The 13822-nt window shown below is 49.1% G+C and overlaps 1 protein-coding gene across 1 annotated transcript; it reads left to right on the forward strand.

Moving 5' to 3' along the window:
• Positions 1-460: 460 nt before the first annotated feature.
• On the forward strand, positions 461-13210 carry LOC308164006 (structural maintenance of chromosomes protein 5-like; the record flags this gene model as incomplete). The annotated part of the gene is made up of 16 exons (XM_080538173.1): positions 461-527; positions 3058-3212; positions 4220-4333; positions 4980-5074; positions 5233-5365; positions 5814-5978; positions 6486-6583; positions 6946-7069; positions 7375-7497; positions 7633-7761; positions 9141-9236; positions 9617-9721; positions 10055-10174; positions 11327-11506; positions 12812-12907; positions 13055-13210. 16 exons carry the CDS (start codon positions 461-463, stop codon positions 13208-13210), a joined length of 1956 nt encoding a protein of 651 aa, XP_080394299.1.
• Between the last annotated feature and the right edge of the window lie 612 nt (positions 13211-13822).

Below are 13822 nucleotides of genomic sequence, written 5' to 3' on the forward strand. Positions count from 1 at the left end.
TCCACTTCCTGATTGCAGGCCACACCAAGTTTGGCCCCGACTGGTGCTTTGGCCTTATCAAGCAGTGCTTCAGGAAGACCAGAGTGGACACTGGATGACATTGTTAAAGTCGTGAGGGCCAGCTCTCCAGTGAAACACGTCAACATCCCCCAGCTTGTAGGCCTGGAGAATGGCACCGTGCTGGTTCAAACCTACGACTGGCAAAAGCATCTGGGTGGCTACTTCCGAAAGCTCCCACAGATTGAGAGTTACCAGCACTTCAGGTAATTCATTGTCATGTATTTACCTATTTCATTTTATGAACATAGTATGGCGGTCATATAATATAATTTACTGTGGGCAATCATTTAATGCATTGTCTTCATTCTGTTGCAGCTTTGATGCTCGGAAACCTGGCGTGGTTATAGCCTGGGAATACAACGGGCAGAACCAGTCGAGTTTCAGCTACTGAAACACACTGATGTCAAGCCCCCCAGAGGTGATCTTCCTGTGCAAGCCCCACCCGGACTTGACGTGGCCAGACAGAAGTACCTTTTTGACAAGATCAGATAATTCTGTACTGATGAGGCGAAAGACACTACATGCCCCTGCCCACCAGACTCCACAGCACCTCTGAAAAAGGCACCTCAGAAAAAGGCTGTCTGTGCCTCGGATAGGAGCAATTTATCACTGTAATAACGTGCCACTTTTTTACTCCTACTTTTTTTACATGGTTCATTCTGATTGCAGTACTGTGATTTGGTACACTTTTTTTGTGCTTTGGTCGACATGACGTGACGTGCAATATTGGTGTGAAGTGTTTGTGAAGTGTGCCCATATATTTTTATTTTTATTAGATGTGCTTTGGTCGACATGACGTGACATGCAATATTGGTGTGAAGTGTTTGTGAAGTGTGCCCATATATTTTTATTTTTATTAGATGTGCTTTGGTCGACATGACGTGACGTGTTTGTGAAGTGTGCCCATATTTTGTGTATGACACAATATTTACAGTGATATCTTTATCCTACCTATGCTTGTGTACTGTAAAATAAATTCTGATTCTGATTGAATACTTTTTTGTATCATTACAAGACTAACTATAACAGTTACAACAACCATAAATAATAATAAGCTGGGTAATTAGCTTAGGTAATACCTTGCTAGGTAATAATGTTATAGCTGTATAACTATAGCTGTCTGACCCAGTGACCAGTATTGACAGCTGATAGCTGTCAAGCTAGAGGGGGAGTGGTTGGGGGTGGGGTTGACCAGCCCATTGTTACCGCCCATTACCTGCCTGTGTGAAGGTGTGAAAAAGTCCAAAATCTTTGAAGGCCGTTTCCTCAGGATTTAGTTTTCAGGGTTAACAAGTTTCAAATACTCATGTTGTCTTACATTTCCCCCCGATGTCTATGTATGACACATCATTTGAAAGCTTACAATCTGTAGTTTAAGCATATGTAAAAAACAGAAAAATTACTTTGCCCCCTCCTTGGTCATTCCACCAGATCGCGTCACATATTACTAACCGTGATTTTTTTGGAGAGAAAGAGAAAGAGAGAGAGGAAGCTATGTACACATAATAGTCATGTTTTTTGAACCCTTAAAACCACTGCCTTCACTTGTCTGCTTTATGAACTGTAGTATCATTGTGTGCCGTGTTATTCACGGACAAACACGGTGCCCTTTGCGGGTTAATAACTTCGGTTTACCGTGGGTTAGGATAACAATTCAAATACAATTCGAATCCAAAACCATTTGAATGGTATCGATCCTACACTCCTATCACCGTCGACAGCGCGGAGCGAATTCCCGGGTAGAAATATTCTCTGCCCCCGCTGTCAACAGGAGTTTCATCCAGCAGAAAGCGGTGCTTTGCGGGTTAATAACTTTGGATTACCGTGGGTTAGGATAACAATTCCAACGTGTCCGGATAGAGGAGAGGACAGGGAATCCAAAACCATTTGAATGGTATCGATCCTACACTCCTATCACCGTCGACAGCGCGGAGCGAATTCCCTGTTAAAACGTTTCTCTGCCCCCGCTGTCAACGGGACTTTCAACCAGCAGCAAGCGGTGCTGCAAGCAGCAGCGGCCGGGTGAACTCCCGGTTCATTGAGTTTACGGTTAAAAGCATAACTTCTCGGGGTGTCAGCGCGGTGGTTAAGGGCTCAAAATGACCGTATACCGATGGTGAAGTTAGCAAAGGAGTATTGTGTTTCTACCACATTCACAGCCGGTGTTATTCACGGGCAAAGACGGTGCATAATAGCGATTTTTGTGTTATGCTTGTTGTAAATAAAAGTTCTATGATGCATTGAAATAACATTAAACTAAGATAATACGATAGTCAGCATAATTTTTCTAATCTTTATTAATAAGCTATTACAGAAACTGTAGTGACATTTTCCAAGAGCGAATGTGGTATTTCAAGATGGCGGTTAGTGAAGAAATCTATGAACATGGGATGACGATTTCCATTGACCAATCAACGGTGTGCAGCGTCACACGTCACACGCAGCCTGGCAAAAAGGTTCCGGGTCTAAATTTAGACCCTGGTATCGAAGGGGAGCTAAAGAAGCGAGCCGAACCGACCTGACCCGACCCGGGCTGGCACGATAGTGGAAAAGGGGCTTTAGGGTTAGGCTTTTTGGCTCTGAAAGAATGTCTGCTGACAAAGGGGTGTTTTATGACATCTAGGGCTGCAACAACGAATCGATTAAATCGATAAAAATCGATAACGAAAAGTGTGAGTTCTGGCGAAGCGTCAGCTAAATGACTGTAATGTAATGCGATAGCCAGTGAGTGTTTGCTCGCATTCATGAATTCAATATTGCATGACAAGTGTATTTAGCTAGCTGGCTAACGTCAGTGGTAGAGCAGAGGTGATAAGCTAAAGGCTAGCTAGTGGTAGCCTACCAAGCTACCCGTGAGTTAGAGTGAGGCACTGGACTGTCGCCTAGCCTATTGTATGGAGTGAGAGGACACATTGCATTGTTTTGGAGCATATCTGTTATATAACAAGCTGTCTCTCTCTCCTAGTGTTGAGGAATAAACTGTTCATTCTCTCCTAGTGTTGAGGAACAAGCTGCGGAGCCTGGACGACATGATGAACATTAAGGAGGAGAAGCTGAGGGGGCGCTCCAGGGACACCTACGCTGCCCTCCAGTGGCTGAGGCAGAACAGAAAAATCTTCGCCGGCAACGTCTATGAACCCATGCTGCTAGTGGTGAGATCACAGAACCACCTCTATGAACCCATGCTGCTAGTGGTGAGAGCAGAGATCCACCTCTATGAACCCATGCTGCTAGTTGCTAGTGGTGAGATCACAGAACCACCTCTATGAACCCATGCTGCTAGTTGCTAGTGGTGAGATCACAGAACCACCTCTATGAACCCATGCTGCTAGTTGCTAGTGGTGAGATCACAGAACCACCTCTATGAACCCATGCTGCTAGTTGCTAGTGGTGAGAGCACAGAGTAGCACTCGTATTACTGTGGGAGAACGGCGGGGCAGAGCAGAGTAGCTTGCCCTGAGCGGTGATCATACTCACGACCTACCGGCCGCGCTAGCTACAACACCAAGGGCTGGTTTCACAGACAAGGGTTAATCCTAGTCCTGGACTACATCACACTTTCAATGTAAAAAATCCCCATTGAAGATGCTTTTTAGTCTAGGATTAGGCTTAGGCCTCGTCTGTGAACCCGGCCCAAAGACTGATTGAACCCTCCCCTGTGACTCCTTCCTGGAGTTCAGACTGATTGACCCCTCCCCTGTGACTCCTTCCTGTAGTTCAGACTGATTGAACCCTCCCCTGTGACTCCTTCCTGTAGTTCAGACTGATTGACCCCTCCCCTGTGACTCCTTCCTGTAGTTCAGACTGATTGACCCCTCCCCTGTGACTCCTTCCTGGAGTTCAGACTGATTGACCCCTCCCCTGTGACTCCTTCCTGTAGTTCAGACTGATTGAACCCTCCCCTGTGACTCCTTCCTGTAGTTCAGACTGATTGACCCCTCCCCTGTGACTCCTATCTGGAGTTCAGACTGATTGAACCCTCCCCTGTGACTCCTTCCTGGAGTTCAGACTGATTGACCCCTCCCCTGTGACTCCTTCCTGTAGTTCAGACTGATTGACCCCTCCCCTGTGACTCCTTCTTGTAGTTCAGACTGATTGACCCCTCCCCTGTGACTCCTTCCTGAGTTCAGACTGATTGACCCCTCCCCTTCCTCCTCAGATCAACGTCCGCGAGGCTCGTTTCGCCAAGTACGTGGAGAACCACATCAGCTTCAACGAACTGTGCTCCTTCGTCTTCCAGAGGAAGGACGACATGGAGATGTTCCTCACGGAGGTGAGAGCAGGGGTCAGAGGTCAGGGTTCACAGACCAGTGTACTACGGTTGAGCCCTGAAGGGAAAATTATTATTATTATTATTATTATTATTATTATTTTTCAACTGACGAAAAGGAAACATATTCAGTATAGAGAGGTGAAGTGGTTCAACAAAATGTACTCTGTGAAGCCAAAAAATTTGCAATTAGAATGTCACTAGAGGGCCAAGGGTGACTTTATTCAACAAAAATGGGACTGGGGGAGGGAGGGAGGAGAAACTCAGGCTGGAGGAGCAGGTCAGGGTGAGGTGGGAGGGGGGGACTGGGGGAGGAGGGGAGAGAGGGACTGGGGGAGGGAGGGAGGAGAGGAGGGAGGGAGAGACTGGGGGGGAGGGGGGAGGAAGGTAGGGACTGGGGGAAGGAGGGAGGGAGGGACTGGGGGAAGGAAGGAGGGGAGGGAGGGACTGAGGGAGAGAGGGAGGGAGGAAGGTAGGGACTGGGGGAGGGATAATAAAATAAATGATGATGCTTAATTTTGGAGCCAATCAAAGTACTGTTGCTAGGTAAACACCACATAAAAGACTTGCAAACCAACTGCATTTTTGACCCAGGCTTCTGAGCTCTCTACTTGGTGTAAAATGTTAAATAAACCTGCTCCGTCCTCAGTGCCGTGACAAGCAGAACCTGAGGGTGAACGCCATCAACGCCCCAGAGGAGTCCTGTGCCAACCGACCCCCCTCTCGACCCCTCGAGTCCCTGAGGTCAGCGCTTTAACCCCGACCCTAACCCTCAACAGGCTACCACACCTAACACCAACCCCACATAAAACACGTGGCACTCTAGGTGGTGAGTGTTCCGGAATTCTTTGGCGGTTGGTGAGTTAACCGCCTGTTTTGCGGCCTTGTTCTTGGTGTTCCAGGCATTTCGGCTTCTTCTCGTACCTGCGCGAGCTCTTCGACGCCCCTGACGAGGTCATGAGCTACCTCTGCAACCAGTACAAGGTGCATGACGTCCCCGTGGGGACGGTTGAGACCAAGTCCATGATCAAGACGGTAGGTCTCTGAGGGAGCCGCAGGGGAGGCTGGTGGAGGTAGAAATTGGAGGACAATCAATCAATCAATCAAATGTAAACTCCTCAAAAAAAAGTTTGGAAACGTTATTTCAGTCGATTCTTCCTCCCCTTTAATAATACCAATTGGTATTGTATTTTATATCGTTGGAAAGCCTGATTAGTCACCTTTACAAGGTACAACTTGTAAGGATCATGCATTCGTGGAATGAGTAACACAGCTAAACGTGTGGGTAGCGGCCCAAAAAATAAATAAACCGTGGGTAGCGGTTTATTTATATAGCACATGACACTTGTCAACCAAAGTGCTTTACAGTAAAAGTACTCCTAAAGTGTAAATAAACAGACAGATAACTCTCTCTCTCTCCCCAACTCCCTGTCTCCCTGTCTCCCTCCCTGTCTCCCTCCCTGTCTCCCTCTCTGTCTCCCAGGTGATACAGGAGCCCTATCTGAAGGTGCTTTACACGGCGGACGAGAAGTACTCTCTGAAGCGCTCTGTCTACTCCAACCATACCAGCACCAGTAACTCAGCTATCAGGCCCTCCCAGTGGCTCATGCTGGCCGTGGACGCGGAGGAGAAACGCAGGGAGGTGGAGGTGGAGGGAGGAGGGGAGGGAGGGAGGTAGGAGGAGGGGAGGGAGAGAGGGACTGGGGGAGGGAGGAGCAGATCAGAGGGAGGGACTGGGGGGGAGGGGAGGGAGGGACTGGGGGAGGGAGGGAGGGAGAGACTGGGGGAGGGAGAGAGGGAGGGAGGTAGGGACTGGGGGAAGGAAGGAGGGAGGGAGGGGGGGACTCGGCGAGGGAAGGAGGGAGGGAGTGGGGGACTGGGGGAAGGAAGGAGGGAGGGAGGGGGGGACTCTGCGAGGGAGGGAGGAGGGGAGGGAGAGACTGGGGGAGGGAGAGGGAGGGAGGGAGGTAGGGACTGAGGGAGGGAGGGAGGGACTGGGGCAAGGAAGGAGGGAGGGGGCGACTGGGGGAGGGAAAGTGAGACGGAAGGACGGGCGGGGGGGCTCGGGGGGACGACGACGACATGATCAGCTAAAGTATAAGGTTACACAGGTGAAGTGAAGTTAACCTTTGACCCCCGTGCTGCGGTCGGTCAGGCGATTGAGACCAACATGCAGGCCATCGACGCCCAGGTGGGCGCCATGCAGGAGCGCGCCAGGAAGATAAGCCAGGAAGAAAACTACACAGATATCATGCTCACACACACACACACACACACACACACACACACACACACACACACAGATGGACTATACTATACTATTCTATACTATACATATCAGTATGTGGTATACACTCTAGATCGCATAGAACGCATTTTGGAACACAACCAATGTGTCTTCACATGAAAGTGTTTGTCGTATTTATTCTATACCCCCCTCTCTCTCTGTCCTCTCCTCCCTCCCTCCATCCCTCCCTGTCCTCTCTTTCTGTCCTCCCATCCCTCCCTCCCTGTCCTGTCCTTTCCCTCCCTCCCCTCCCTGTCCTCTCCTCCCTCCCTCCCTCCCTGTCCTCTCTGTCCTCCCCCTCCCTCCCTCCCCCCCCCTCTCTCTCTAGTCTGAGACAGATGGAGCAGGGTGGTATTGACCTGAGGAAGGCTGAGGAGGACACCAGCGCCCGGGTCTCCACCGTCAACACCCAGAAGGTGGCCATCGTGGCCGAGTTCATGACCCACATGAAGGTACGTCTGGGTCATGGAGCAGGGCTCAGATACGCACGCGGACACACACACACACACACACACTCACACACACACACACACACACACACCTCACCACTGTGGCTCCTACAGTAGGTCTGGAGTTTATAGGCGTGTCTTCTAATGATACACACGTACAGCATTCACACATTCATGTGTTCCGCTTCTCCTACCCTACCCCCTCCCTCCCTCCCTCCCTCCTTCCCTCCCTCCCTCCCTCCCTCTCTCCCTCCCCTCTCCCTCCCTCCCTCTCTCTCTCCCTCCCTCCCTCCCTCCTCCTCTCCTAGTCGAGGGCCATGCTGAGCATGGAGAAGGTGTACATGACTCTGGAGACTGTGAGCCTGACGGCAGAGAAGAGCAAGCTGGAGAACGACTGCAGGGACGGCTCGGCCGAGCACAGGACCCTAGAGGTCAGGAGGTCACACGCACACACACACACACACACACACACACAGTGTCTTACACACGCCATCTCATCACACTCCCACGGTCTGACACAGAAATAATGAGTGTTAACTGTGCGTGTGTGTGTGTGCGTGTGCCAGCAAGTGTACAACCAGCTGGAGCAGTGGAAGGCCCGTTTGACGGACACCTGTAAGCACCTGATGCGGCGGGCCCGGGAGATCTGCAACATGGACCCAGGGGAGGTGGCCGTGCCCCCGGACATGCACAGGGTCAGTTTATTTTAGTGAGTCTGAGCAGAGGCGGAGAGTCAGAGAGATGTGAGGGACAGTAGGGTGGATGCTGAGGCAAGTCATTAAAGGGATAGGCCTACTACAGAATACCCCTCTCCACCTGTTAAGTGTTAAGGTGTTTATGACATAATGTGAAATCGCACAAAGACCTTGATATAAAGCTAATAGTATATATGTTTCATTCAGAGAAAAAAAAATGTGAAGCAGGTTAAATGTAGAATCAGACTGGGGAAATAGAAGAGTTTTGATTGGTGTTATCTGGACATTTGGCTGGTTTGGGGTGTTTCTGACCTAATCATTTGGAATTTCAGGTATTTGGAAACATCAGGGAAGGTGAGGTGAGCAGGCAGGATGAGTATGCAGCAACAAAGGAGGTCAGAGCAGGCAGGCTGAACAGGTAGCAAGAGTAACATACCTGTAGTAGTGCTGTTGAAAGCTTCATTATTTAAGAACCGGTAATTGTAAAAGGAGAGAGTTTGGTTAATGTTTGGTGAAGAGCATATTCGTTGGATAGAGAGGCTTCCCCCCAAAGTGTCCCCCCCCAATGTGTGACTGACTATTTCGCCCTTGGCTTCAACACATCATCACAGTCAGATAATGCATCACTTCTCCCGGAAGATTGTTGCAATTACATATGCTTTGCTATTCACATGTTTATTTATTTTGTTTTCATTGGAACAACACAAAAAAAGCAGAGAAAAAAAGCCAAATCTGATATCATTCCACACAGATCTAAAAAAAAAAAAGGAAAAAAGGATTGGCACCTAGTTAGATAATGCACCTCTACTCCCAGGAAATTGTTGCAATTTCAAATGCTTTGGTGTTGCAACATTTTTCTGGGAGAAGTGGTGCATTCTCTGATGGAAGTGCAATATTTTGGGCTGTGACTGTATTTCATTAACTCAATAAAAACTCAATATTAACAAAATGTTTACCATTTAAATGGATTGCACTTATATAGCGCCTTTATCCAAAGCACTTTACAACGGCCTCTCATTCACCCATCCACACACACATTCACACACCCGCTCACTGGGAGCAATTTGGGGTTCAGTGTCTTGCCCAAGGACACTTTGACATGTGGCCAGCCGGGGCTCGAACCGCCGATCTGCCAACCTTGCGATCATTAGACACGTGGCTCTACCTCCTGCACCACAGCCGCCCCAACAAGTGCCTTACTCAAGATCACACTAAGTGTTGGTGTTCCCAGGTGGGATTTGAACTCATGACCTTCGGATCACCAGACCAACTCAGTATCCGCCAGGCCACCACTACCCCTATAATTAATTAATGAATTCATTCTTAATGAGTTAATCCATTTACTCCTCCATCCATTCATCTTGTCTTGTGTTCCCCAGGCCTTCAGCCAGCTGCCCACCTCCCTGGATGAGATCGATGCCAGGCTGAACGAGGAGAGGGCCAGAGCAGAATGCTTCACCGGCCTCAGCGAAAACGTACGTGAGAGGGAGAGGGAGAGAGATGAAAGGGGGAGGGGGGGACATTTTGAGGTGATGGAGAGAGGAAAAAAGTAGTTGTCTGTGTGTGTAGGTGACAGATGTGGTGTCCCGGGGGGGGGGGGGGGGGGGGTTTGAGGTGATGGATAGAGGAAAAAAGGAGTGTGTGTGTGTGTGTGTGTATGTGTGTGTGTGAGTGACAGATGTGGTGTCCCCTCCTCCCAGGTGGTGGATGAGTACAACAGGAGAGAGAGGAAGAAATGAGGAGTGTGTGTGTGTGTAAAAGAGAGGAGGAGTGTGTGTGTGTGTGTGTGTGTGTGTGTGTGTGTGAGAGAGGAGCAGTGTTTGTGTGAGTATGACAGGTGTCCCTCCTCCCCCAGGTGGTGGATGAGTACAACAGGAGAGAGCAGGAGATCAAGAGCCTGGAGAAGGAGTTAGAGGACCGGAGCAACGCCCTGGACACCTACAGACAGAACATATCAGAGGTCACTACACACACCACCCCGCTGTGTGTGTGTGTGTGTGTGTGTGTGTGTGTGTGTGTGTGTGTGTGTGTGTGTGCGTGTATGATATCTGTGTAGTTTCCTGGCTAAAATCTAAATGTTGTTTCTCTCTTTTTCTCTCTCCTCCTCTTTCCCCCCCTCTCCCTCTCTGTGTGGCGCACACACACACACGCACACACTCACACACACACACACACACACACACTCACACACACTCACACACACATACACACACACACACACACTCACACACTCACACACACACACACACACACACACACTCACACACACTCACACACACATACACACACTCAGGCGAAGGAGCTTTGGTTGAACCCTCTGAAGCAGCTGGTGGAACAGATCAATGAGAAGTTCAGTGCTTTCTTCCGCTCCATGCAGTGTGCCGGGGAGGTGGACCTGCACTCTGAGAGCGAGGTATGCACACTAACCACACACACACACGCACACACACACACACACACACACACACACACACACATACACATACACACCCTCTTTGACCCTCTGTATCGGTGTGATAAAGGAGAACTATCTCCTCCTTCCTCTCTGTCTGTCTGGGAGTGCTAGCCACACTCCACCAGTCATTGGAGCTGGTGTCTGGCTCCAGAGAAAAGGAGAAGAGACGTGCAGTCAAACATCTGTCAAATACGTTTATTAAAACAGAATCAATTTAACAGTCAACCCTTGTTTTTCGGAGAGAGAAGGCATAGCTCACTTTTTTTCTTCCAGAGCAGAAACACACAGCTTTATCGACTTTGTCCTTGGCAAAGACCAGACCATCTGTTGTTTAGGGAGATAGGCGATGAACTCAACAACAGGGTAGGTGTATGTTTAGACGAAACGAGAGAGTGGAGGCCATTTGGGGACTGACTCACGACCCAGAGAAATGTTTATAGGAGACCCAGGAACAACCCGAGGGGGTTCAAATTGATTCTTTAACTCACCAACTGCCAAAGAATTCCGGAACACTCACCACCTCGAGTGCCAAGTGTTTTATGTGGTGTTTACCTAGCAACAACCTAGCAACAATGTTTTGTTTTACCAGCTCAGTGGCCTTTGCGGTTAGAGATGTCCGCCCTGAGATTGGGAGGTCGTGAGTTCGATCCCCGGCCCCGGAGTCATACCAAAGAATATATAGATGGTACCCGATGCCTCCCTGCTTGGCACTCAGCATTAAGGGTTGGATTGGGGGTAAGACCCTACGACATACCAGCGTCATGTCCAGGGGGTGTACTTGTACTTGTACATCAAGCCACCTCACGCTACGGAAACAGGAGATAGGCTCCTGCCGCCTACGGGTCCGTTAGGCTCGAGAACCATTGGTTCTCAAGGCTTACTTACTACTTACTACCTAGCAACAATGCTTTGATTGGCTACAAAATAAACCATCATCATTTATGCATCTCTGGTGAATACAGTCACCCCATGGCACTCAAGAACATTGACAATTTGGGAGACTGACTTTATTCACCCTCTCGGCACTGAATGAGTTAACACTGGTAGCAGCAGAGAGGTGCCATGTGTGTGTGTGTGTGTGTGTGTGTGACTCAGGTCTGTCCCCTGCAGGAGGAGTACGACAAGTACGGCATCCGTATCCGGGTGAAGTTCCGTAACAACACGGAGCTGCACGAGCTGACGGCCCACCACCAGAGCGGCGGGGAGCGCAGCGTGTCCACCATGCTCTACCTCATGGCCCTGCAGGAGCTGAACCGCTGCCCCTTCAGAGTGGTGGACGAGATCAACCAGGTACCACACACACACACTCACACGCACACATAGAGACAGACACATACAGAGACATACACACACAGAGAGACAGACAGACACACACCCCTTCAGAGTGGTGGACGAGATCAACCAGGTACCACACACACACACACACACACAGACACACACACACACACACACAGAAACAGACACACACACACACACACACACACAGAGACAGACACACGCACACACACACAATCACACACACACGCACAGAGACAGACAGACACACACCCCTTCAGAGTGGTGGACGACATTAACCAGGTACCACACACACACACACACACACACACACACGCACAGAGACAGACAGACACACACCCCTTCACAGTGGTGGACGAGATCAACCAGGTACCACACACACACACACACACACACACACACACACACACACTCACACTCACACTCACACACACACACACACACACACACACACACATACAGAGACATACACACACAGAGAGACAGACAGACACACACCCCTTCAGAGTGGTGGACGAGATCAACCAGGTACCACACACACACACACACACACACACACACACACACACACACACACACACACACACACACACAGGGTGTGTGTCTGTCTGTCTCTGTGACAACTTGACAGTGCACCTGAAATGCAATCATGTCATCATGGACCAGAATCTCAAAGGAATGTTTCTTGTCTTGTAGAATCAAGGCCATGAAGAATTGAGGTTGTTCTGAGAGCAAAGGGAGGCCCTACTCAGTGTTAGTGTAGTGTTCCTAATAAAGTGTTGCGTGAGTGTGTATATATACAGCGCCCTGCTTGACAGTGAAGCATTTGTTTTTGTTCTTCTGGCTCTACACTACAAAAGGTTGGATTAGAACACACACACACACACACCACTGCTGCTGCTTCCTACAATTTGTAATAACCAAATACCATGGAACATGGTGTAACAGACACATGCTGAATCACTCCCTGAAGCAATACACCCACACACACACACACACTCACACACACACTCCTGCCCTACGCCAGTCCCGTAGGTGGAGTTGACTCTGCCCTCCACCCACACACCTGCCTGCAGGACATGGAGTAATACAGAGGGTTCTGATAGGCTGCGTTCGTAAATTCCCTCAGGAATCTGATCAGCACTCATGGAATGCCTCTTGACCAATCAGATTACGTGGTCCCTTTATGATGTTGAACCCAGTGTGCGCTCAGGCGCTCTCAGAGCGAATTTACGAACGCAGCCAGCTAGAGATGGAACAATAGGGAGGGTTCTGATAGATGTCCATCTCCTCCACCAGGGTATGGACCCGGTCAACGAGAGGAGAGTGTTTGACATCGTGGTCAGGACCGCATGCAAGGAGACCACCTCTCAGTACTTCTTTATCACACCCAAGGTGAGTTACCTGTGTGTGTGTGTGTGTGTGTGTGTGTGTGTGTGTCTGTGTCTGTGTCTGTGTCTGTGTGTCTGTTCATGTAAATTCACGTGTCTGTCTGTCTGTGTATACATGTAAATTCACGTGTGTGTGTGTGTGTGTCTCCAGCTCCTGGCCAACCTCCAGTATGCGGAGGAGATGACCATCCTGTGTATCCATAACGGGGCCCACATGCTGCCCCCCAACAAGTGGGAGGAGAAGTCCTTCATCCACCACAGCAGCCGCCGTAAAGAAGCCACAACCGCTGCAAAAGGCCGGAGCTGAAACCAACAGCGCTGCCCTCCAGCGTTCACATCATCTCCAATCGTTGGTTTGCTGCCGTGTTGATTTTGGAAGGCTATTTTACTTTTTTTTTAAATTTAGTCTTAGTCTTTAGACAAAGATGCACATTCGTTTTTAGTCACATTTAGATCCTTCTTTAGTTTTAGCTCACGAAAAACTGAAAACATTTTAGTGTAGTTTTAGTTTACAACAGACACACACACACATTTTAGTCAAATGTTCGTTGATGACTAAAACTAATGTGCATCTTCGTCTGAAGACTGTCACAAACCCGAAGGTAGCGGCAAGCAGAAAGGAGTCCACACGTGTTTAACTTAGAAAATTATTTTTATTAACCTAATAAAGCAAATTAAGCTAAATAACCTACTGGTATGTATAAGAATATGGATAAGAATCAGTAGTGTATGCCATGAGTGAATGAGTGTAAAATGTGTGTTGTGTGTGTATGAGGGGTGTATATATGTAGTGTAAAAACAGGAGGCCCAAAACCCAGGTAACCAGAGACCTCAACAGGACCCTAGATGGAAGAAGGGTAAATGGAAGAGAGAGAGAGAGAGAGAGAGCTGAGGACAAACCCACCATTTCTATCCTCGA

The sequence above is a fragment of the Nansenia antarctica genome (assembly GCF_963989245.1).
Source record: "Nansenia antarctica genome assembly, chromosome: 8".
NCBI lineage: Eukaryota > Metazoa > Chordata > Actinopteri > Argentiniformes > Microstomatidae > Nansenia > Nansenia antarctica.